This window comes from Herpailurus yagouaroundi, unplaced genomic scaffold, assembly GCF_014898765.1.
Source record: "Herpailurus yagouaroundi ecotype Mexico unplaced genomic scaffold, PumYag 191, whole genome shotgun sequence".
In the NCBI taxonomy this organism is placed as follows: domain Eukaryota; kingdom Metazoa; phylum Chordata; class Mammalia; order Carnivora; family Felidae; genus Herpailurus; species Herpailurus yagouaroundi.
The window spans coordinates 4,574,419-4,599,959 of NW_024412422.1; the positions used below are offsets into that span (position 1 = coordinate 4,574,419).

General features: G+C 45.3%; 1 protein-coding gene across 14 annotated transcripts in view; it reads left to right on the forward strand.

The window, feature by feature from the left end:
• CIT (citron rho-interacting serine/threonine kinase) overlaps positions 1-25,541 on the forward strand; it is a 164,661-nt gene that overhangs the window by 52,202 nt on the left and 86,918 nt on the right. For 11 of the 14 annotated variants that reach the window (XM_040443725.1, XM_040443729.1, XM_040443730.1 and 8 more), the window contains exons 10-11: positions 9,296-9,479; positions 25,396-25,501. In XM_040443725.1, coding sequence (XP_040299659.1) covers positions 9,296-9,479; positions 25,396-25,501 — 290 coding nt within the window. Of the gene's footprint in view, positions 1-8,209; positions 8,535-9,295; positions 9,480-16,281; positions 16,417-25,395; positions 25,502-25,541 lie in introns of those variants that run through there. The other 3 variants (XM_040443737.1, XM_040443738.1, XM_040443736.1) reach the window with 3 other exon arrangements.

The following is a 25,541-nucleotide window of genomic DNA, read 5'->3' on the forward strand; positions in this document are numbered from 1 at the left end:
CTTCAGACTCTGGCTAACAAAGGACACACACAAGGAACCGATAGCCAGCTAGGGATGGAAATATCCACGTTAGTCTTGGCAAGGCAAGTGCTTGATAACCTTTGATGCAGGGCTGCAGGAAATTTACCCACCCTCCCAGAGAAGAGTGGCAATTTTTTTAAATTGAAAAAAATACACCCACATATACATGTGTATACATGCCGTTGACTTGATGAAGAAGTTAGGTCATTGTTTTACCTATTTGTCTCTGAGTCCTCAGTAAGGGATGATGGTGGTACTTATTCTTTCAGCCCCTATAAACTATAAGGTAGCTCTAAAAGCTAAAAATAGATTCAGATTTGACTTTTCTGGCAAGAATATCCAGTAGAGGGGCTTCTCCTGGCCTAAGATGGGACAATATGAGCACCAAAAAGATTGCAGTGGCTTGAAACGCATCAAATATGTAACAGTTTATGAGTTCATAATGATAACTTGAAATCTCACTGGTCACTTCTAGCACTTGTTGCTAAGGGCCCCCAAGTCATTACTTTGGATGTTGCTAAATATAGAAAGAACCAAGCATTTGTTCTGCCTTCCTATTTGAACTATATTTCAGGGTAATCAAATCGTTGATGTGCTAATAAATGCAGAAGGAATGATGAAATTAGAAAACCACCATTCTGCAGCCCTTAATGAAATAATGGCTGTAGGCAATGCTCATCAATGGTTGCTGAAACCTTTAAGTGAAAGATTGGGGGGGAGGACCTTTATGGTGGAGGGATCAGGCTGATGTCATCAGAACCCATGGATCATTCTGAACATCAGAAGGCGGGAGACAAGCGGACATTGTATGCCCTCTAATGTCATGCATTAAGTAGACAGCACATCCAGAATACCAGGAGGTATTCCTGCCAAAAGAATTGAATATGAACGTACAGAAGGCCCTAAGCTGAACTTCCAGTTTATAGGAAACATGAGAGACAGAGAAACATGTTAAATGATGTCACAAGTTTACACTGAAACCAAGTTCAGAATGTGGGAAATTCTACAGAGACACGTGATCCAGTTTCTTAGACCAATAAATGGCATTAAAAAAAATTCAGTGCTGGGGTGCCTGGGTGGCTCAGTCGGTTGAGCATCCGACTTCGGCTCAGGTCACGATCTCCCGGTCCGTGAGTTCGAGCCCCACGTCAGGCTCTGGGCTGACGGCTCAGAGCCTGGAGCCTGCTTCCGGTTCTGTGTCTCCCTCTCTCTCTGCCCCTCCCCCGTTCATGCTCTGTCTCTCTCTGTCTCAAAAATAAATGTTAAAAAAAAAAAATTAAAAAAAAAATTCAGTGCTATAGATTAAGAGACATACCAACCAAATCAGTTTGTGAACCTTGGTTGGATCTTGATTCAAGTGAAAAACCAACTGTAAAGAGACATTTTTGGGATAACTGGAGAAATTGAACACAAACGTGTTGTTATATAATGTTATGGAGTTATCGTGGTTTTGTTGGGTGTGATGAAGGAATTGTAACAGTATTTTGGACGTCCTTATCTGTTAGAGCAGTGGTTCTCAACTGGGGGTTATTTTGCCCCCCACGGGACATTTGGCAATGGCTGGCGACATTTTTCGTTGTCATGACTTGAGGTGCTGTTGGCATCTGGTGGGAAGAGGTCAGGGATAACTGCTAAATGCCCTCCAATACACGACAGCCCCCTACAACAAAGCATTGTCCACTCCCACATGTCACTAGTGCCCCAGTTGAGAAACCCCATGTTAGAGATATCTACTGCAGTAGTTATGGGTGACATGATACCTTGTCCGGGGTTTTCTTTTAATAATCAACAAACGTGCAAACAAGACAGGGATGGGGTGGAATGGAATGGGAGTTGCTCGTTGTTGAACTTGGGTGAGGGGCATGTGGGAGTGCATTGTACTACCTTACTACTTTTGTGCCTGTGAAGATTTTCATAGTATTTAAAAATAAATTTTAAAATATTGGAGAAAAGGATACTACAGTGGTCTTGAGGGCGGCAGAGAATGAGTGCTATCTGATGTGTTGTTGGGTATAGGTAATTCAAGGGGGAAGATGCTAGAAGGGAACATTGTTGGGCACTAGAGTGATCGGGTCCTAGGGAATGGAAGCCGAGGGATGAGCTCCTTCATTGTTTGTTTATGTTCTGGGAGTCTCTACCTGGGCCCCAGACTGGCTCTATCCAGACCCACGCTGGCAGGGAAACGCAGTCGTAACTAGTTGCGGTTTGAAAGGATTCTCTCTTTGGAGCATTTCCAGCCTGAGTAGGTATTTTGCAGGTTTGCTGAGTACCTAGACCCAGAGAACAGGGGGCAAACAAGGTAAAGCTACAGTGTTAGAAGTCTGGTTGAAGTGTGATGCAGAATTGAGAGAAGGCACCTCTCAAAGCATTCTCTCAAAGCAAATCCATTATTCAAAGTTCTTTACCAAAAACTTGATGTTAAGCAGCCTGGTAGGAACATGGCTTTTGAGAATAGTGAGATTCTGACAGAGCCCACAACTCCATCGAGACCTGGAATCTGCCACCAGAGAGGGAATCTGCTTAGCTGTTGGCAGCCAGACCCTAGCATCCTTGAGATTGAGCGATTGATGCGTGCTTGAATAATGCTAACTTCCTTATTCATCTCCTTTGAAGACACCATTGTATAAACTGATCACCAGCCAAATCAGCATTACCTTAAAGTCTCTTTATGACTTTTAGGGAAGCAGAGACATGGGAGAAGTTCTTATTTACTTGAGTCTATTGGAAACTGGATCTAGTTTGTCTTCCTTTTGTATTTCTTCCACAACGTGTTGCTTGTAGGAGCTATACCTGACCACTTCCTACCCACTGGGGAGGAAATGGGGGACTTGCCCAAGGCTCTAGGGAATAGTCTGTTCTGATGGGGCTGAATTACTAACGTATATTTAGTAACTAGCTCTATTTGTCTATCCCCTAACTTGTCTGTTGGCTCATTCCCATGACCTGATGATAATGGATATTGCTCTTCTTACCATTGGAACCTTTTTCTCCTGGAGTTGTTCACATCCTAAGAGTTGGTCATTGATATTCCTAAAAGCTCTGCTCTTGTGTCAGTTGTCACATTTTGCCACTTCTTTCTGTAGCCTGTCTGCTGTTAATCCACATCCTCTCTGTTTCTGTTATCACTTCCTTAGTGTAGAATTTGTCATGTTGACTATTGTAGACTTGTCCTTAAGAGGTTTCTAGCATCGACCTCTTCCAACTATTGCTCCTGCAGCGATGGTATCAGTCTCTGGCACTATCACCCACCCAGTGCTCTAAAACTCTCTCTGATAATCCTTTCTGTCAATCCGATCCAGGGTTCCCCCGCTTCAAGGTCCAGCCAAGATTTCACTTTCACTTCGTTCCCAGCCTCATCACCCAGGTCTTTCTCCAGCTGGTGCTCTGTGGCTTTTCTAAAGCGGTACTCTTCCCCACTCCAGCCCGCCAAGATCCCTTTTAACCAACTCTTGACATTCAATCACCTCCATGACACTTTCCCACAGGAACACACAAAATTCACTGTATCCCCTTCTGCAGAACTTGCCAGCGCTCCATTTATATATTTCTGCTTTTCATACCCACACCTTGACCTCTAAATGACATAAATAGCCTCCTCTTCACATACTTTGCAGTTCTCTGCCTTTGTACCATGGGTAAGTGCGATCGCATTGGTACTTCAGATTTTAAGGAATTGGAAGATGGCTAATTTTCTGGTCGTCTTCCTTTTAGTTTTGAACGTGGCATCTAATAAATGAATTACCTTTGTTTTTTTTTTCTTAAGGTGTGGGACATCATGGTAGATAGAACAAAGTTGAAAATGTTTTTGATTTAATGTCGAATGCCCACTGTGTTCTAGGCACAGTCCTGCTTCATTATATCATTATGCAATATTTATTTATGTGCCTTTGTCTTTTATGACACCACGTTGGCCATTATTCATCTTCTGCTTCTGCCACACACAATTCACCAGTGTGTGTAACTCACAGTGATGATTAAAAGTCATAGGAGTTTCATGAGCTATATCTAGTTCAGATTTTTGTTGTCATACTTGTTTTTTAATGTGCCAATTCTTCATGACTAAATTGGGTACTCTAGGTTTCCTAAAGCAGCACTTGCATGAAATAGCCCATTAGGCTTAAGAAATTACCACACATCTAGCGTTCTTGTTAATCATTCATTCCTTTAACCGAACAGATATTGAACATTGAATAAGGACAGCCAGGTGTTGGGTGTGTAATCATGAGCACGACATTGTCTTCCCCCTCATGGAGCTCGTGTTCCAGTGGGGAAAGCAGGCACTAAACACTATACCAAAATTAGATAATCCCTTGTATTTGTAATATTGTTGCTTGCATGGTATCCTGGAAAATTAAAGGTGGGAGTGGGGTAAATGGAGCTCGGTGGACTATGTTAGAAATAAGTAGGTCTAACAGGACAAATCCATTTGGTTCTCTTTTCCTTGTTATTTGCCTTTTGTTTTGTTTTGTTTTTAATTTGAAGGCATTTCAATTTTTTTCCCCAAAAGCTTCTAATGAATGTCAGGATTAAAGAAAAGAGAGAGAATTTATAGGAGAGAGATTAACTAAAGCTCCTAAAATAGCTCTTTGTTTCTGAAAACCTTGTTCTGCCATCTATCTTATAATTGGGGGTGGGGGTGGGGGAACACTCCAGAACTTGCTTGCATAGCCCTTGCCACTACAGGGAAAGTGCCCTGATGAGACCTCATGCACAGGCTGATTTATTTTTTAAAATATATAGGAAAAGTTTTTTTTTTTTCCTTAATGGCTTTTGCCAATGAACAGTTGATCTTAATATATGACTTCTGATTTGTCATTATTGAATGTGGTGGGTATGGGGGGGTGAGATGATGATTTCATAATATAGTATCAGAAAATATTACTATAGGCACTCATTAACATATTTTTCAGACAGAAAAATCTCCACTTTTAAAGCCTCTTCATTTAACTCAAATATCAAATAACTTCTTTGTAGCCTGTATTATGCTAGGTGCTCTCTTTCCAAGATTCATTTTCTAGTTATTTAATTATATACCTGTTCAGCACCTACTGTGTGCCTGGCACTATACTATGTTCTCAGATGTAATATGTACCTCCATCAACATAGACTCAAATCCAGTGACCTATTAATACCTTTTTTAAGAAAAAAAAATTACATTTTATGGAAATCAAAAAAGGAACATTTCCAGGGGTGCCTGGGTGGCTCAGTCGGTTAAGCATCTGACTTTGGCTCAGGTTGTGATCTCACAGCTCATGGGTTCGAGCTTCATGTCAGGCTCTATGCTGACAGCTTGGAGCCTAGAGCCTGCTTCGGATTCTGTGTCTCCTTCTCTGCCCCTTCCCTACTCATGCTCTATCTCTCTCTCTCTCTTTGAAGAATAAATAAACATTAAAAAAAATTTTTTTTTTTAAAAAGGGAACATTTCCTATAAGGTACATGAAAGGAGGATTAGACCCCCACGACAGATGTGGTCACATACTTTGTCGTCTTTAGATTTGACCAAGTTTTACATAATCCTTTCAAAATGAGGCATCCAGACTTTGAGCTACTTTACTCTTTCTGGTGCACCTGTTAAGACATGTATTGAACCTTCTCATTCTTTGTCTCTTGATCTCTCACGTCTTGTCTCTTTGTTGGCACTTCTCCACCCGCAGATCTTGTTATTACATAGGTTCTGCCTCAGTGGATGTGGGGGCAGAACCAGAGAATCTGTAGTTCTAACCAAGTCCCAGGTGATGCTGATGTTGCCAGTCTGCAGATCACACTTTGAAAAGCGTGGGTCTATGTGATTTCTTCAGGTCTAACTGCTAATTCACTACTTTTCTCTTAGGCTGTGTCTAATCGTCTATTTAATGCATTCAGTGAGTTTTAACTTTGAATTCAATAACTTTCATTTTTTAAGTTTCTATTTGGTTCCTTTTAAATGTATGTGGTCCTTTTTTGAGAGTATCCTATTCTTTTATTGGAGTTTCTACTCATCTGCCTTGGTAATAAATTTATTTTATGGCCCATTTCAGATTGTGTTTTATCTGCAGTTTTTGCAGGGCTGATTTTCTCATTTTTTATATGTGAGGATGCTCTTTTGTGGTGGTTTGGGTGGTTTCTTTTTCCTCAATATATGTAGTTGTTGGTTTTTACTTTTTTATCGTAAACTCATTTCTAGCAGGGACTGTGTGTGTGTGTGTGTGTGCGCACGCTCGCGCGCGTCCTGGATTGTGAGTGTCCCCACAAGTTGTTCTCCTGTTGTGTCTACCATTGCCCTCAGGGCTCAGTGATCCTGGGCCAGTATTGGTGTTAATCTCTTGTTTTGTAGTTCCCAAACTATACAGGATACTATAAATACAGACATCCTACCTGGGATTACAGTTTTAATAGCCAGTTTATTTCTTTCCCCCTAAAGGATCTTGGTCAAGGGGAAACATCCTTGTCACTTTCTGGTGGGTAGATAATTTCCAATTTGCTCGTTTCTTTTTGGCTTGAGGCTCTGGCTCTTTTCTTGCCTAAGTGTGGCCCTTATAAGCCCTCCTTTTCAGACTTTCCTGTTGTACTCAACTGACTACCTGTCTAGAGCTTTATATCCCTAGCTTTTAATCTGTCTTGTGACTATCTCACCTGTTACCATCTGGTATATTTCATGTTGACTTCTTCCTTTTATTGAAGATTGGCCCTTTTTCTAATCTCGACCATATGGGCTAGCTTTGAGCATGATGGAGTTTTTAAGAGAAATCTTATTTTATGGTACAGAATTTCTAAATCACAATTATTTCACAGAGGGTGGCTCCTACCCCTATATTAATCATACTCCTCACTCAGAAATGGAATTCTATTTTAGTCTCCCAAAGATAAATTAGTATATAGTGGAAAGGGAATTAAACTTCTGTTAGGAATGAAATGATATGATAAACACAAACATCCACATGAGTGTGTGTGTCATTTGCCCAGGGAAGAAGAATTTGCAACACAGATTGTGCTGTATCTCGCTAGCCTTCAATAACTGCAGGATCTGTCATGAACGTGTATCTCGTGTGTGCAATAACGACAATAGCAGGTGATCTTTACGGAGTGTTTACTGAATGCAAAGAAATACACCAAACACTTTATACAGAGTTTTTTCATTTAAACCTCCCAACAGCCCTTTGAGCAAGTTGTCTCTATGTTGAAAATGAGGCTCAGAGAGGTTAAGTGACTTTCCCAAAGTCACAGAGCCAACAAGTGGTGGAGCTGAGATTTGAACCCACTCAGATTAAAAAAAAAATTTTTTTTAACATTCATTTTTGAGAGAGTGAGACAGAGCACGAGTGGGAAAGGGGCAGAGAGAGAGGGGGCACACAGAATCTGAAGCAGGCTCCAGGCTCTGAGCCGTCAGCACAGAGCCTGACGTGGGGCTCGAACTCATGGACCGCAAGATCATGACCTGAGCCGAAGTTGGCTGCCCAACCAACCGAGCCACCCAGGCGGAACCCACTCAGATTTTAAAGTAAGGTGCCATTAATGACAATGCTTCCATATTAGTATCATCTGCGAATCTCCATATATTTCCTCAGTCTTTATCTGAAGTTTTTTGGCATGGAAAACTTCTCTTTCTGATCCTTATGAAATGTAATTTCCATTCTTTTTCTTTTTGCTTAAAAAAAAATATGAGGTAATTGAAATCAGGTTGGATTTGAGGCTATATTGATGGAAGTACACATGGGATGTGGGCTGAAGCATTCAGTGTAATTTTTCTTTCCATCAACTAATTTTTAAAGTATTAAGCAAGTAGATTCTGATGCTAACAGGGAAGATTTAAATTCTCTTGAGAGCTTGGAGGTGTTAAATAATTTTCTGGTAGTGCCTTCTATGTTTTCAGTCTCCAGCCTCATCTCGGGTGTACCTGAAGCTCAGCGAATGCCCCTGGGCACTTTCCAGGAGCAGCCAGACCTCCTGGTGGAGGCTTCCTTTCCTGACCCCCTCCCCGCAAGCCCTCACCACTCCCATCTGCTCCCCGGCATTGCTTCCGATATTGTTGTCATTGGGGTACTTTGGAAACAGATTCTCTTGGGTCTGTAAGCTGAAAACAAGACTGCTGCTCCTGTCTGGTGCACAGCTTAGTTCAGAAAACGAGGGGTTAAAAAGGAAGCCTGGACTGTGACAACTGTCCTAGGGGGCGCTGTAGCGAGCTCCGGCAGTGACTCATGCGGCTCTGTCACTTGGATCAGCATTGGCCCCTGCCACGCAGGCGGCCAGGTGGGGTTACAGCCAGAGCACGCACAGAGTGGGGAGCATGAAGCCTGCACTGCGGGGGCTGTGATGCCCGGCTTGCCGACTCAACCGGCCGGTTCGCCACTGACGCCTCAGCCTGCAGCCATGGTAACGCTTCTGGCCCGCTCCACCCCCCGGAGCCCACCACAATGGGCAGCTTCCTGGTGACTGATGGGCGAGTGTCCCCCGTCCCTGACCGAGAGAGCTTAGTAGGTCTGCAGGAAGTGGAGAAGATGTAAGATGCCCCTAGCTGGGAGTCATGCCTTAACGAGGTAGGACGCCAATGCCCATCGGTGCATTTACACCATCAGCGCGCAGGGGTGCTGTAAATCATCGGGAAGAACTTTATTTGGCTGGTGTTTCATTATGCTGATTAAACTGCGGTGGATTCGGGCAGCATGATTGAGGTGGGGAGGAGGGATAATGAACTAAAAAAAAAAAAAGTGGTTGATAAGAGCTCCGAGCATACTCCTCTGGATATGAATGAGCTAGACTGCAGTGCTACCCTAACATGAGTTACACACCCCCCAGATCCCCTCTCCTGCTCCTTCCTCTCATCCCGGTTAGCCCACGAAATGTATACATGCCATCTTATTTCAGTGGGTAACATTAAATATTAATGACTTAGAGCTGTCCAGGAGAGCAAACAAATAGGTGTAGGTCAGCTGGCATGCTGGCACCCGCCAGCCTGACGCTCTGTCGAAGCGTTCTGGAAATCTCACGAAGGAGCCGCTTGCTCACATGAGTTCCCCAAGTGCTTTTGTTCCAGCAAGTGACCTGTTTGAGTTTCTCCTTCAGTTTTACCCCAGCGGGGAAGGCAGCCTAACTGCCGGTTGGTGGCCATGTTGGCAGAGAAGGGGTTAATCTCTTGTTGCTGTAAGAGCCAAGGCTGGGTCTGCCTGTGTGAGCTAGATTGAAAGCAGGCGCTGCAGTGCCATCGGGAGCCACTGAAGGAGTAAGACGATTTTCTCCGCAACAGTGTCGAATCCGTCTGAATTTTTCTCTCCCCCTCTTCTTGTTTTCCTTTAACCAGCTCCTCCCCCCTTCGTTCCCACCCTCAAGTCTGATGATGACACCTCCAATTTTGATGAACCAGAGAAGAATTCGTGGGTTTCATCCTCTCCGCGCCAGCTGAACCTCTCCGGTTTCTCGGGCGAAGAACTGCCGTTTGTGGGGTTTTCGTATAGCAAGGCACTGGGAATTCTTGGTAGATCTGAGTAAGTGAAAATTTGACTTTCTGAGGACCTGCACTGATGCAAAGGTGGTGGGGGGGAGGTGGCGGGGTGGGGGGAGTGCAGTGAAGGGAAGCTGTTAATCAGCCTGCATTGGGGGAGCAGTTTACCTGTCTGGGCTCTGGTGGGGCAGAATGTTCATATTCTCATTTTGCTGTGTTTCAGGTCCCTCTTCCTCTCCCTAGCATCATAATTGTCAATTGGGTACTTTGGGTTAGTTTTTCAGTGTTTGGTCTTCTTTAGAGGAGAGGAAATAGTGGGGGATTACCTAGCAGTGCAAATGCTTGGTGGAAGGAGAAACGTGCAGGGTTCAAGTGAGCTGTCCGTCTATTTATCCTTCTGTGCATCCGTCTCCCTCTCAGGTGGGTGGGTGGAGGTTGCTATCTTGGCTGTATTGAGCGAGATCTCATAAGCTAAAGGTTTATGATGGCTTAGCTGAGCTGCAAGTGGCTGTACCCAAGCTCTAACAGATAGATGGTGCTCGGCTCCACTCGAAGTCTGCTGCAAGATCAGGGATCTGGCAGCTGAGCCTTTTTGAGCTGGCGGAGCGCTGGTTACCAGAGAGAGCCCCGTTACCGTGAGCCACCGGGAGGGAGTATGATGTCGCCGAGTCATTGATTCACAGAAATTGGGCTTCTTAGGGGAAAAAACCAAACAAACCAAGAGACTAGAAAATGGAAGTATAAACATCACTGTAAACCTCTTGACATGATAGGTCTCTTCTCCGTTCTTGAAAAAGCTCGTGAAAAACGCATTAACACTGCACTCAGGACCGTAGGGTCCTGGCTCCCAGCCTCCTGGAATTTCTCTCAAATTCAGTAGCTTCTGTGGATGTTGGAGCTCAGTGTCTTGCTTCATTCTGTGATCCGATGACATTCTGCGTTCAGAGGCACGAGTTCCTTGGGAAGGTTTTGGACTAGCTGTGTTATTCCCCCGATGCCCTGGCTTTCTCACTTGGAGGCTCTTGGGGTAATGTTAGGTAATTAGTTGCTGCCCACTTAGGAGACGAGCAGAATTTTATTTTCTCCTTGGCAGCATCCATTCCTGATTTGTTGTGCTTGTAGTTAAGATATCGATTTGAAAGCATGTGTTGGTTCTTGGATGGTATCTCCCCATGGGTGCTATTTTGACACTAACGTTCCTCAAAAGATCTCAGACCATTGTGGAGAATTGGGCACTCGATATGAAATAGGGTTGTGGGTTGTGATTCAATTGGAGAGAGATTTTTATATTGAAAGATGCCGCCATGGTCCTACTTTCCTCCTTCCCCGGGGGGCCGGCTAAATATTTGGGGTTAGATTTTGGTGGCGTTGGCCGTGCCTTTCCGACTAATTTGCTCTGCAGCCCCAAAACAATCTGGATGGTAGGAGGAGAGGCAGAGAGCTCACTAGCTGTTGAATGTGCCATCAGATGGATTTGAAATAGCCCAGCAGGGCATCTGAAGAGCAGGGCAGAGGTGGAGGCCTGATGGTAAAGAACGTGTGGCTGGGGGGCAGCTTAACGTCGACGCACGCGGCACGCTGAAGGTCACAGATCGGGCTGGAGGGAGATGTGGGGAGAGTTCTAGTTCTGGTTAGCAGTGGGCTGGCTGGCTCATGGTGAAAGCTTGCTTGGGGTACTAGTGATCGATCTGAAAAATTAAGGAGGACTTGAGGGAATTCGATTTTGGGGACAAAAGGGCAGAATGATGTGGGGGATCTTAGGCATTGCAGTTAATCTGAAGCGATGTGTGATTAATGGCTTATGGTTCTGGAAGCCTGAATTTGCATCTGCTTCTCATGGAGAGCTCAGTTAAGGGAGCTCTCTGACGGGGACATCTCAGTCTCCAGGCCCAGGCACTCGATAAATATTTGTTGGTTTAATTTGCTCATGATTCTTCCCTCTCCGACCCCCCCACCCCCCCGATCACGTTTCTACTGCTCATTGTATTTGAAGATCGGCTATATCACCTTTGATAGTTCACGGTACATCTCTAGAGCATAAAACGAGCTTCTGTTCATGCCCCAACAGAATGCTTAATAAGATTCTCCTAAAAAAGAAAAAAAGAAAAAAAAAAGTGCCTGCACATGAATTCGTGTAGGTCTCATCTGGAAGATGGGGTTGGAGTATTCCTGTCTTTGGGGAACTTTAATGTCTTTTCCATGGCAGTTTGGGGTTGGAATCAGAAAGATTTTCTTTCATCTCGTGTCTTTTAGTGTGATCTCGCTGTTGGATTGGGCTCTTCTTGCCGCGGGCAGCCCTGTGAGTGAAACCCATAGCATCATTTTAGGAGTTCGCTCCACCTGTTGGGTGTAGGTGACCCTGGACAGATCACATTATCATTATGTGGAAATTCCATAAAAGAGGCAGTGATGAAATTAATTAGAAGCTCCTGCAGTGCTGGGGACATATATACAAATACACTGAGAGGTGGGAGGAGGCATTTTCTGGGGGTCCCACCACTGCCACCAGGGACCTGCTGTTTCTTCCCGAGTTCCTCCTTCTCCCCACCCCTGTTTTCAGCGTCACAGGTTTTTATTTACACATAGGGATTACCTGTGCCGCTACTCACTCTTCACACCACCGGGGAAATAGCAGATGCTGCTCTGTGGCGGCTGGGTAAATTGACCCCAGATCTGTTACTGGTGAATTGCATGAAATGTTCAGAAGAGGAGCTGAATGAATGAGGAGTTTTCATGAAGACTCCGGTGGTGAGAGTGGTTTTAATTGCTGTGATCATTGGTCGCTTTTTAGGATCCTTTTCTGGGACCAGACAGTTTTTAAGCCAGGCATTGAGTGCATCATTATTTTAGACTTAGCAAGAATCTTGATCTCAGCATTCTGTGTCTGAGGGATCGTGGGCGTTCCTCGCAGCTTGAGTGGAGGGAGCAGGAGAGGTTCCACAGGATTAGTTTTGGTTGTCTCTGGGGTGGGATTCTGGCGAAACTGGTGCTGGAGAGTGAGGGAGTGTCTGTCCTCGTGCCTCTTTTTCTTTTTAACTGACGATAACCCAAGTCACATCCCCAAGCTCTGAATGCTTGGATGTTTCTCTGAGCCTCTGTTTGCTTGAATTTTACAATATGTTAAAGATATATGTTAAAGGTTTAAAAATAAAATGCATCCCAGTTCTCCCTCCCTCCCTTGTCAGCATGGGGTATATGTCTTTAGATCCCTTCTTCCTCCTAGATCTGAAATACTGCCTCATTTGCTGAAACAATGCATTTCTTCAAACCTTCAGTATAAACTCTAGAAGGAAAAAGCCAGTTGGTTTTATATTTTGTGCTAGTTTGCACATGCTGGTTTGATGCTTTTGGAGAACTTTGAAATCTTAGAAGAGCAAAGAGATGTCAGGGAGGCTGAAACCTGTGGGATGCCAGTGCCTGAATAGGCTGTTTTTAGGAAGGGGCTCTCGCTTCCTTTTGGCTCTGGGCTCTTTACTTTCCTTCTGGGTGATCTGAAGTTTCATTTTGGTGCCAGCCATCTAAACGCTTAGAGGAACGAGAAATGGCTTCCCACCATTACCTTCCCAGATTTTCAGACAACCAGGTTTTGGTGCCTCTTCCTTGCTCCATCGGGACTTCTTTGCATGTCTGTTTCCTCTACAGCAAAGGTGGAGTAATAATGTTCCCTTTGTCTTAGGGCTTTCGGGAGGATTATGTGAAATACAGAAGCACTTGATCTAGTACTTGGAACATGGAAAAGTCTCAGTAAACATTTACTATTATTTTTGTTATTACTAATTTGTTAGTCTGTAGATGCATAGTGTCCTATTTATACTGAGAGGATATGGAAGGAACTCAGCAATATTAAGTAGTCTGGTCATGCCAGAGCAGAAACCCAGCTTCCCAGGCCCTGGAAGTTTAATGCTAGAGAAGCTTAAACATCCTAACCAACTACAGGTTAATATGCATTTGCCAGATACCTGTAGGTAAGAGGTAGTTGTGGGGATGGAGTGGACTGGGGGACAGAATCAGGAGGCCCAGTCCCAGAACGGGTTCCTTTCTATCAAGTTGAACAAGTCAAGGCACATATGTGTGAAATAGTCCAGGGGACACAGAGCAAACACCTTTCCTGCAGAATATCATGGTACAGATGGGATACCTGACTGCTTTAGGAGTCAAGAGAGAAGGGCAGCCTCCATTGTGGGAGACGCTTAATGGGTAATGCCAGTTCATAGTTCTTGCCAAGTTACGGTAACAATCTTCATTGGAATGTCTGTCCGTTTCCCCAAGTTGACTGTGATCTCAAGAGCAGGACTGGGTCTGATTGATCCCAGTTCTCCTAGAGCACAGGACATGGTAGATCCTCAGTAAATGCCTGTGTTGGAAACTGAGTGTGTGAGCCCACTAATGGGATGTAAAATATCTGACTTTTTAAACCAGTGGATTTGGATGAGGGGAGAGAAATGTAGAGAACATTTCAAGTGGGTCAAGTGGTAACAACAGCTTGTCCTTATAGGGCACCAACTCTGTTCCAGGCTCTATTTTAAGCATTTTACACAGATTAACTCATTTAAACTGCACGATGGCCTACAAGGAAGGATCTGTCATCATTCCCATTTTACATGTAAGGAAACTGAGGCACGGAGAGATTAAGCGATTTACCCCAAGGTCAGGCAGCTCTGAGTTGCTCAGGTGGAAGTTGAACCCAGATAATGTGGCAGCTCCAGAGTCTCTTAGCCACTGTGCTGTACTGCCAAGTATCAATGCTGCCCAAAGGAGAAATTAGGAGATTTGTGTGGGGTCCCCAGGTTTACATGCTTGTCGGAAGTGGAGGCCCAGTGTGGGGAATGATATGGTCAATGGGGTTGGAGTCAGGGCAGAATGAGAGCTGGCAAGCAGACTAATTGCTGGATTTTGTTTTCAATCTCTGCAAATTTTTTGAGTAGGTAGACTATGTAGCTCTTGGATTTTTTTTTTTTTTTTAATTTCTTCTTCCTCTCATTTTGAGACTCTTCCCTGGTGTGTGTGTGTGTGTGTGTGTGTGTGTGTGTGTGTGTGTACGTGTACATAAACGCATGCAGATATACTCTCTCCCTGAAAGTTCTTCTTTGCTTGAGTGTAAGCAATTCACAGGGAATTGCATTGACCTTGCTCTCCACCATGTCTTCAGGCCGATCATATACAAGATGCTTAATAAGCATTTGGTGAATCGGTCCAAATCATTTTTGTGGCTGCAGCTTTCAATTTATTGGTGACTCTGTGATCCATGTCTATGCAAATCTATGTTTTGTACTTTCTGCCACCTTCTGTCATTTATCTTGGCGATGACTTATTCCAGGGGAAGATGGCCTGAATGCTCCAAACAGTCCTACTTCCTTTTTACTGAAATACTTAGGATGGTGGGGAGTCTTCCCTTAAAAACTATCTTCCTTTCCACATCCGGCCCGGGGCAGTTTGTTATTGTGTGTGCTACCTCCAGATCCCTTGCAAAGAGCCTCGTCTGTGTTTTGATTAAAAAAAAAAAAAAAAAGCGACAATAACAGAATGCGCTCTGGTACACAAAGGTGTGCATCCTCTGTGCTTCCCAAGTTTCAAAAACCGTAACGAGCTCCTGCCCGTGGTTCCTGCCCTCAAGTGCCCTGTGTTGTTTCTATTCCACCGTCATCCAGACCGGATACCTGATATTCACCTCTGTTTGTTGAGTTGGGTTCTGTCCTCTCACTCACTCCATTTCTTCTTTCCTTTAGTCAAGCACATCTTGTTCTACTTGCCTTATTCTGTTCTCTATTTAGACTGTGCGTGCTTGCCTCGCGGGCCTGGCAGGACCATTCTGCCGCCTTCTTGTTTGTCTTAAAGATACCTTTAGGAAATGTAATCCAAACGAGCCTAGCCCAATCCTGAAGATTAGACTCCAAAAGATCTGTCAAGTGCGTTTTTTGCTGGCCTACACATGCTAATTTGCATGGTTGCCTCGGATCCCTTAAGAAGACAGTAATTGACTAAATGGTGCTGTGTGTTCCCAAGCTCTGCGCCAGTTTGGCACTTCTTCCCTCGCCTAAGTGAATTTCTCTCCGTTCTCTCTGTTTTCCTTGTCTTTTGTCTCTTGACCTCTGTCACCTTCCTTTCTCTGACCAGCTTCCTGGAAGAATAGCCTGCACTCTGTGCCTCTTTTCCAGTCTCTACAACCTTACGGAATTACTACCTGAGAAGCCATGGATTGCACTCAACCACCAAAGCCAGTGATCCCCACCGTGCCACATGATATCGTCAGTTACCGCACGTGTCCTGAAACTTTCTGCCGGCTTCACTTCTGCGTCATGGAAACTCGGTTTTCCCTCCTACCTCTCTGACTGCCAATCTCACTGCTTCTTGGCTGTCATCGTCTGTCCCAGGTCCTTGAAATGTTGCACTGTCTCAAGTTCCATCCTCAGTTAACCTTTTTAGCCTGGTCTTGCTGATCGCATTCAGTTCCTTGACTTACACTCTTCTTTCCCCGTGGCCTTCCTCCCAGAATGTCCTGTGTTCATTATTGCCAGGACGTTCTACCAGTTTCTCAACATCCCTGTACTCTGTTCCCTCCCAACACAGACAGACTTGTGTGCTCACTCAGTAAGCCAGTAGGTGCCAGTTTTGGTTTTCTCATTTCATTTGAGAAACTACCACTTTTTCTAGCCTTGTAGACAAGAGATCTGTTCCATCTCCCCCACCAGCCCATCATTTGCCAAGTCCTCTAAGTTACACCTCTAGGATGATACTTGGATCAGTGCCTGTCTTTCTGTCCTTACCGTCACCCCTCATGGAATTTTGCTTGGACTATTGCAGTAGTCTCCTAACCGATTCCTCTGCCTCCAGTTTTCCCAGATCTGATGATCCATTCTTCACAGAGGATGGAATTCTTCCAAAGCTCAAGTTGGATGATGTCATTCTCCTGCTCAGACCTTCAGTGGCATCACAGTGTGCACAGAATTAATGGCCACTCCAGAACTTGGTATTCAAGCCTGGTATGCCAAGACCCCCAGCCTTCCTTTTTCATTCGTACCTCCTTCTTGTCCCCTGTGCCTGGTCACATTGCTCAGTGCTCATTGAGGACAGGGACCATGTCTTCCACCTTTTGCCTGAAAAAGTGCCTTGCCCTTGGAAGGTCTTCAAAGAACATTTTTCAAATTGAATTACACTAAAGTAGCCAGGGATTATGCCAATTCCTTCTGCACAGTTTATACAAGTGCTAATGGATGCTGTCCTCTATCGAGCACTTCTTGTGTGCCCAGAGCTATGCTGAATGCATTTACATGCATTAGCTCACAAAGTCTTCACAGTCTTGCCATGACTCTGTGAGGCAGCAGGTGTGATCCCCATTTTACAGATGAGGACACTGAGGCTCAGCCGGGGTAAGGTGTTTTCCTGAGGTCTTGCAGGTAGTAACACATCTAAGACTTAGACCCATAGCTGGCTGCCTCCAGAACCACTGCGCTCTTCTGCCTCTAACACTCATGATTTCCCTGGATTATGCGGGACCTGCAGGCTAGCCTAATAATAAAGGTGAGAAAGTGGATCTGACTGAGAATTCACTGTGCCACACACTATTCCAAGTGCTTGACAAACTCGTTTAATCTCAGCCACCCAATCTTTTACAGATACAGATACTGGTCATGGAGCTTGGGTCACTTACTAAAGTTCACACCTTGCGTGTGGCAGAGAATGGCCAACTTTTCCCACGTTTAACTTTAGAGTTGACATAAATATTCTTTATTTCGGGGGACAGACTGTGGTACACTCATTAGAAGTCCAGGCTTTGGAATCAGGTAGATGTGGGTTCTAGGCTCTGTCGCTCACCACCTGTGTGAATGAGGCCATTTAAATTCTCCCAGCATCAATTCCCTTATGTATATAAAGTGGGAGTTGTTACAGCGCCCACCTGCTAGGGACACACAAAGCATGTAGTGTTAGCACCTGGAGCAGAGCGAGTGTCCATTTTGTAGTCTTGTTATTTTGGGGATGAGGATGGGCCTAGGAATACTTTCAATTCTCCTTTCTTCCCTGCTTGAGTTTATAAAGACATCTTGCTGGTTTCTGCCCATTGAGAGAATCAGGCTCCACGTGGGGTGCCTGACAGATGTCCTAATATCTCCATCCAATTTTTTTTACTCTGAATGGAGTCCGTGATGTGTTGGCTAAACCGGTTCCTTCCCTAAGACGTGCTCAAGGCTTCTGGTCGGATCCGGTTTCCAGTGGAGTCTGGAACTTGGTGCTGTGCCCAACCTGGGTGTCATGCACTCCCCGCCCCCTCCAGTGTTTGAGTGTCCCCTGGAGGGGACAGTGTGTGTGTCATCGTGACACTGCTGTCCTAGAACCAGCGTGTCTGGGCATCTCCCGAGCGAGGGCCAGAAAGCTTTATCGTGCCAGCGTTAATTCAGTGGACTTGTTTGGATTCTCTTGGCCACTGTAACCTTTAAACTGAGGCTGCCTGGTGCACAGAAATATTTGGCATACCCTTCATTCACGCATTGGTTCCCTCCACAAATATGTTCTAGGGCTTATGGCGTAACTGACAGACAAGGTCCTTGCTCTCAAGAAGCTAGCATTCTGTTGGGGGAGACAGAGGATAAATAAGTTCATAAAAGATTTTCAGATGATGGTAAGGGCTGTGAAGAAATTAGAACCCGGGATAGGGGTTCTATGACCATGCTGGTGCCTGAGGCCGGGACTAGCCTGTGGGCGTCCAGTGAGCGCAGAGCCCAGTGGGGTAGTTGGAGCTTCGGGATGCATGGGGAGTGGGGTCAGAGTTGAGGTAAGACAGGTCTTCAGGTTTGGGTTTGGAGTAGGGACATGGTAGATGTGGTTCTCATTGACCGCTGTGTGGTGGATGGAAGGGCAACAAGAATTGGACTCGGGGAGGTTAGTTAGGTCACTGCAGCCATCCAGAGAGGAGGTGGAAGTCTGTCAGTGACGGTGACCCACAGAGCTAGCGCTGGCTTAGAGGTGGAGACTGTATTGGAAATCACAAGTCTACACTTTCATTAATAATGTGATTTTTAATAAATTATTCTTTTTTTATGCTTTTTTAAATTTTTTTGAGAGAGAGAGGGACAGAGTGCCAGTGGGGGAGGGGCAGAGAGAGAGGGAGACACAGAATTCGAAGCGGGCTCCGGGCTCTGAGCCATCAGCACAGAGCCCGACGTGGGGCTCAAAGCCACAAACGTGAGATCGTGACCTGAGCTGAAGTCGGACGCTTAACCGACTGAGCCACCCAGGTGCCCCATAAATGATTCTTGAGTTACCTATTAATCATGCCAAAGCAAATGCTCTAATCCAACTGGAGACCACTGCTCTGGTGTGTGTGTGTGTGTGTGCGCGCATATGTGATGTGTGTGGGTTGGTGGGAGCGCCCCAAAGCCAGCTAGACTCTGAAACTTTAGTAGAACAATATTTTTAATATTTCCAAGTGTTCATGACGGACACTGCTTGTGTATTTTGAAATGGGCTTATAAAGTTAGTTCATAAATTTCAGAATGCTCAATCTTAAAAGCCAATATATTTTTGGAACAGAATGCTGATGAGTGTTTTATTTTTTGCACCATATTACATCTTGCAGTTGCATGTATTTTTAGTGCTGTTGGCCACAATTAAGGTAGGGCCCTCAGCTGAGCTAATTTTGAATCCCCTCGGTTTAGACTCAAGTATCCATTCTTGGTTATCTCAAGAATATCTGTGATTTGTGATCTATGCTCTCAGTGATCTGGTGGCATCTTCTATGGTCTTAGGATCCTGTTCTTAAGCGAATAAATGGATGGCTTGATGCTTATGCATGACCTTAATTATTACAGCAGTGATGAGAGAGTACTCAATACATATACTTTCTTTAGGATGGAAGTACAGATTGTATTTTCTTTTGATATGAAGCATTCTCTTGGTAGCGTATTAAGGAATTTTTTTTGAGTTCTGTGGATTATTATAGACATCGGGAAAACTTCTTTTTATCATTGGTACTTAAATGTTCAAGTTACATGGAAAGCAATTTTTAGGTCACATGTAACACATTTTAAGAAAATATTCTTTTTGCTGCAGCAGAAACGACCAAGCCCGACCTTCCCTCTGTGTGTCATACACCATTACCTCTGCTAATACTCTTTGTGCCTCTATAATTATAAAGCAGATGTGTATATCAGGACGAGATGTTGATTTCAGAGTAAATTTTTCTAGAAAATAGAAGCTGGAAAAAAGAGGAAAACCCAAACTTGGCTTCATGTTTGAAGAGACAGCACTGCTGTGTGTGGGTGGGTGGCTGCGTGCACCCGCTGCTCAGAAGTGCCTTTTCTCTCCATGGGTATAACTGGCTGTGTATCCGAGATGTGGCCAGGAGGAGTAGGCAAGCAATGTGTGGGCAGGCTGCATGTTCTTTTATTAGCATCCTCATTGTACTGCATCTCATCGAGCCCGGAGCATGAACCAGCCCGGGCCTCTAAAGTCTGTACTGTTTCCTATGTAATTACCCCCTTGAGCTGCCAAACAAGGGAGGAAGAGTTGCTTTTGTGTGTGCGTTGAGCTGTTTTGGGGGGTGGCTGTGGTCTAACCTGAATGGATGTTCTTGGGCACCCGGACTGTCCTGGGCTCAGCCTTGGATTTGCCTTCCCAGGATTGCACACAGCCAGTCACGGATAGATGTTACCTTCCCTGAGTGATCCATTTCCCTTTCTTCTGTGAGCTCTCAGGGTCTCTGCAGCTGTTTTCTCAGGTTGCTTTTCTTGGGTTTGTCCGGGGCTGTCCAACCGAGTAGTAGCAGAGTTGGGATTTGAACCCATGGCTGTTGGGTTCCAGAGCCCAACTTTGAACCAAAACCCAGCTCTCCTGCACCACACCTGTGCCCACATCATCCTGATGGGGTAGGAGCACATAGAGGCCATAGGGTCAGCTGTTCCTTTGCCTCATTGCCATGGGATGACAATGCCCACCTCTTTGGATTGTTGAGTGAGTTCAGTGAGGTAATCTGTAAAGTATCTAGTGTCTGATGCATAGTTAAGTGCTCAGTAAATGAGCACTATTAGTGATGACAAACAGTGACATTAATTCTCTCTCCTACAGTGTTAGTTGTTTGAGGGCAGGACTTCTGACTTTCTTAACTAGGTGTCTACATGAAAAATAAAAAGAATACAAATATGTTGAGCCATACTTGTCTCTAGTATATTTCTTTTACAGAAGTAATTCATGGAAATGGTATATTGCAGTTGACTTATTAAAAATGGGGGTAGGAATAGTCTTAAATCAGTGTCTGAAATCTATACATTGTTTTGAAATTGATAGCCCACCATGATTAACTTCAAAACTGTGTTCCCACTCAAAGAGTGACCAAAAGGTACCAATACGAAATGGCCTGGCCAAAAATGCCACCTGGAGCCAGTTGTTGGGGACAGTTATACTATGAGTCTTAAAAACCTAGACCCTAAATCACAGGTCCATTCTTATTAATTAGCATCGTGATTCTCAATCCTCTCTGTACATTAGAATCACAGGAGAGCTTGACAAAAGTGCTGCCCAGGCCCTACTCCCAGGTAGTCTCTGGCTTAATTGGTCTGGTTGGGCCCTGGACATCAGGGTTTTTTTTTGTTTTTGTTTTTGTTTTTTAAAGACTATTTTTTTAAGAGCAAGTTTAGGTTCACAACAATGTTAACAAGAGGTACAGAGATTTCCCATTTACCCCCTGCCCCCAAATATGCACAGTGTCCCACATCATCAACATCCCACACCAAGAAGGGTGCTCTTTTTACAGTTGATGAATCTACACTGACATGTCACCATCACCCAAAGTCCATGGTTTACCTTAGGGTTCACTCTTAGTGGTGTGCATTTTGTGGGCTTGGACAAATGTGTAACGACATGTACCCACCATTATAGTAGTATCACATGGAGTATTTCCACTACCCTACATCGGTACTTTATTTTTTAAATTTTTTATTTATTTATGTTTATTTTAGGGAGAGAGACAGAATGTGAGCGGGGGAGGGGCAGAGAGAGAGGGAGGCACAGACTCGGAAGCAGGCTCCAGGCTCTGAGCTGTCAGCACATAGCCCGACAGGGGGCTCGAACTTGTGAACCGTGAGATCATGACCTGAGCCAAAGTCGGACGCTTAACTGACTGACCCACCCAGGCATCCCGACATCGGTACTTTATAAAAGCTTTCCACATGATTCTAATGTGCAGACTGGTTGAAGACCAGGGAAGTTCCAGAAAGCTGTGTTGACCTTTCTGCCCTCCACCCCCAGCCTTGTCCTCCAATCACATTCCTGCTGTGGGATTATTGGTACAAGTTGGGTTCAGAATCAGCATTCTTACCGTAGCTTTTTTAGGTGTGATTTTTATTTATTCTTTAAAAAAAAAAAAAAAAAAAAAAAAGATTTTCTTTAGCACCTTGCTTCTGAAGAGCTCTTAATTGCTGTACTTAGAACTTCTAAACAGTGAACATTTGTCAAGCATCAAAACAGCTATCAAAATAGAAGGAGGGAGTTGGGCCTCAGGGACAAGGAGGGCGTCTCGCTGTCTCCCGTGAGTGCAGGTGGGTGGGGGGCGCACGTCCCATGGATTCTTGGCCCCATTAATGAGTGACCTAGAAACACTTTTTTTGGAGCGGGGGTTGGTGAATAAGCAATCAGCTTTTGTCCCCACAGCAGCGCACCTTAAACATTGAACACAGCTGGATCCTGTCCTCCATGTGTCATCGAAGTTTTGGGGCCACTTCCCACCCCAAGATCCCGTACCCCCTGTCTTGGTTCTTCTAAAAGGGGCTGGTTCTGTACTCAGGTGCAGATAGTTGTGACCTCATCTGTCATCCCTGCCCCAGGTCAGTGTGTAACTGAGTGACATGTGAGTACCTCCTGATTACTAAAGGACCAAGGACCCCGTCTATGGACCATCCCTCCCTCAGGTGGTTTGGCTCTTCTCTAGCCTACCCACCAGAGTGATGTCAGGAATAAGGAAGTAGCAAAGACAACCCAAGGCCACACCAAGCAACCCATTTCATCTCAGATTGAAAAGAAAAACTGTGTGTGTGTGTGTGTGTGTGTGTGTGTGTGTGTGTGTTTTGGCTAGATTTTAGGTGGAAAATAGGCTAGTGAGAGCTGCAGAACTTGATTAAAATCTTTAGCCAAAAGTAATATCTTAAAAAAGATTTATTTCTGGGGGTGCCTGGGTGGCTCCATTGGTTAAGTGTCCAACTCTTGGTTTCGGCTCAGGTCATGTTCGAGCCCCGTGTTGAGCACTGTGCTGACAGCATGGAGCCTACTTGGGATTCTCTCAATCTGTCTCTCCCCCTCCCCCTATTGCGCTCTCTCTCTCTCAAACTTTAAAAAAACAAACAAACAAACAAACAAAAAAAGATTTATTTCTGGGGCACCTGGGTGGCTCAGTCAAGCGTCCAACTTTGGCTCGGGTCATGATCTTGCGGTTTGTGAGTTTGAGACCTGCCTCGGGCTCTGTGCTGACAGCCCAGAGCCTGGAGCCTGCTTTGGATTCTGTGTCTCCCTCTCTCTCTCCCCTCACCAGCTTGTGCGTGCTCTCTCTCTCTCTCTCTCTCTCTCTCTCTCAACAATAAATAAACACTAAAACAAAAAGGAAGATTTATTTTGGGATTTCAATCCCTCTTGCCCATTTTTGTGAATAATCAATATTTGTTTTAATGTGAGTAATAGCAGAGAGCACTTTCAGCCCCCTGAGTTTTACTATTTCAAGCAACTGTATTAGACCTGCGAGGAATGTGCTATTTACACTATTGCATGGGTAGTGATGATAAAAATGGTAATGATAATAGTAATGGTTGACATTTACTGAACCCTTGTAATGTGCCAGACACTGTGCCACGAGATAAGCTCATTTAATCTCACACGAACTCTTTAAAGTAGGTTGAGAGTTATCCCCATTATACAGATGAGGGGACTGAGGCTCAGTGAGTGGCAGAGTCAGATTTTGAATAGAGCAGCATGACTCTGGGTGTCAATTCACTTTGCTGCCCTACAGTGCACATGTAGGGAGCTGTCCCTGGGGTCCAGTGAGCCAGCGCTGTCATGTCAGCCCTTGCCACTGGGCCAGGGTGAAAGGTCTGAGTTGCCGCAGGAAATGGACCTGATATTGACCGGGAAGTAGTTTGGGGCATCAGAAAGCAGAACTTTCACCTGCTGGTAAGAAGTGAATGCTCGCTGACCCACCGCTCCTGCGGGTCCATTACCAAAGCGACAAAGATGGGTGTGTGGGGCAGCGGTGGGCTCTGCGCACATCTGTCTGAGCACAAGAGCCTTTCTGTTCCCTGGGCCCTGCCCTTCACCGGTCCTGGTGTTCTTGTCCAGGGTGCCGACCACTGTGGGCAGCCGCCCTGGGTGATGGGTATCCTCTCCGCCCATGACTAACGGCTTCTAGGGATGCGGCAGTGTGTATGAGGTACATGTCCACATGTGGGTGAGTGCCTCCTTTTTGTGGACAGGGCCTCCTTCTACCCCTCTCTCGGGAGGTCATGCTGCCCTGCTTTGTGATCTCACCCTGGGAATTCTGTCGGATGCATCAGTCAACCTCCACACTCACTCCAGCTCTCTGTGAAGACCAACAGGAGCCATTTATTAATTGGCAGCCTCCCCATGTATAGAATGAGGATAATAAATCGTATCTGCCTCATAGAACTATAGAGAAGAAAGAGTCAAGACATATCTAGTGTTAGACCCAGAGCCATGTGGGTAGTCCGTGCTCAGGAAGTGTTCCGGTTTCCTGTTGCTGCTGTAAGAAGTCGCCACAAATAAGTGGCATAAAATAGCACAAATGTATCACCTTACACTTCTGGAGACCAGGAATCCAAGATGGGTTTTGCTGGGCTGAGATCAGGGTGCGGACAAGGCTATACTCTTCAGAGCCTCTCGGAGAGAATCTGTTTCCTTGCCTTTCCTGGCTTCTAGAGGCCGCCCAGATTCTTTGGCTCGAGGCCCCTTCCTCCACCTTCAAAGCTAGCAGTGTAGCATCTTCAGTCTCTCTGACTGCGACCCTACTTCTGTTGTCACATCCCCTTCCTCCTCTGCTTTGGTTTTCGAAGGACCCTTGTGATAATGTTGCATCTGCCCAGTAAATCCAAGATAATCTCCTCCATCTCAGAATCCTTAACTTAATCCCATTGCAAAGTCCCTTTTTGCCATGTCTGGTAACAGATCCACAAGTTCCAGGGATCGGGACGTGGGCGTGGTGGGGGCGGGCCCACCGTAATATGCATTAGCTGCTCTTACAAAATGAAACAGAACCAAACTGGCTAGCTTGGGGATACAAGAGCCAGTAATTTGATCAGCACAGTTACTAATGACGTTTGTTAGGCACATGCTGTGTTAGCTCACTCTTGCCTCAGGGTCTTTGCATCCGTTTTCCCCCTTCCTGGAGCTTGCTTCTTTCCAGAGAATTGATGGCTGGCACCTCCTTACCCATCAGGCCCCAGATCAGATGTCACCACTCAGAGAGGCCCTCCCTGGTCACCTTTGCTTAGACCAGGCCCGCTGACCCCATTTCCTCTCTCGTACCATATCACCCGTCTCCTTCTTTGACATCATCTGTAACCTTTGTGTGTGTGTGTGTGTATGTCTGTCTGCCCTCTGTGAATGTCAGCTCCAGGGGGGCAGGGGCCTTGTGCATCTTGTTCACAGCTGTTCCAGGACCTGGAACAGTTTGTGGAACAGAGCAGGTGCAGAGTGCCTATCTGTTCATAGATGGCAACCAAGACTCAGAGAGGCTGAATCATTGCCTCAGGCCAGCGGCGACTGAGTTTACACCCAGGTCTGTCTGCCTCCAGAGTTTTTGCTTCTGTCCAGCTCTGTGCCTCGTGGCCTTGATGTCATCAGAAGCTTCTCAAGCCAGCTCTGGTGACGGCCACAGAACTCCGGCAGGTCTGTCCTCTCTGCCGCAGTTTCTGAAAGTGGCTTTTTCAGAACCATCTGCTGGCCACCTTAACGCTGGTTTTCGTATCTAGGTCTGTTGTGTCAAGTCTGGACTCCCCTGCCAAGACTAGCTCCATGGAAAAGAAACTTCTCATCAAAAGCAAAGAGCTGCAAGACTCCCAGGACAAGTGCCACAAGGTATTTATTTCCGCAGCCGGCCTCCCTCCTTGCTCCAGGA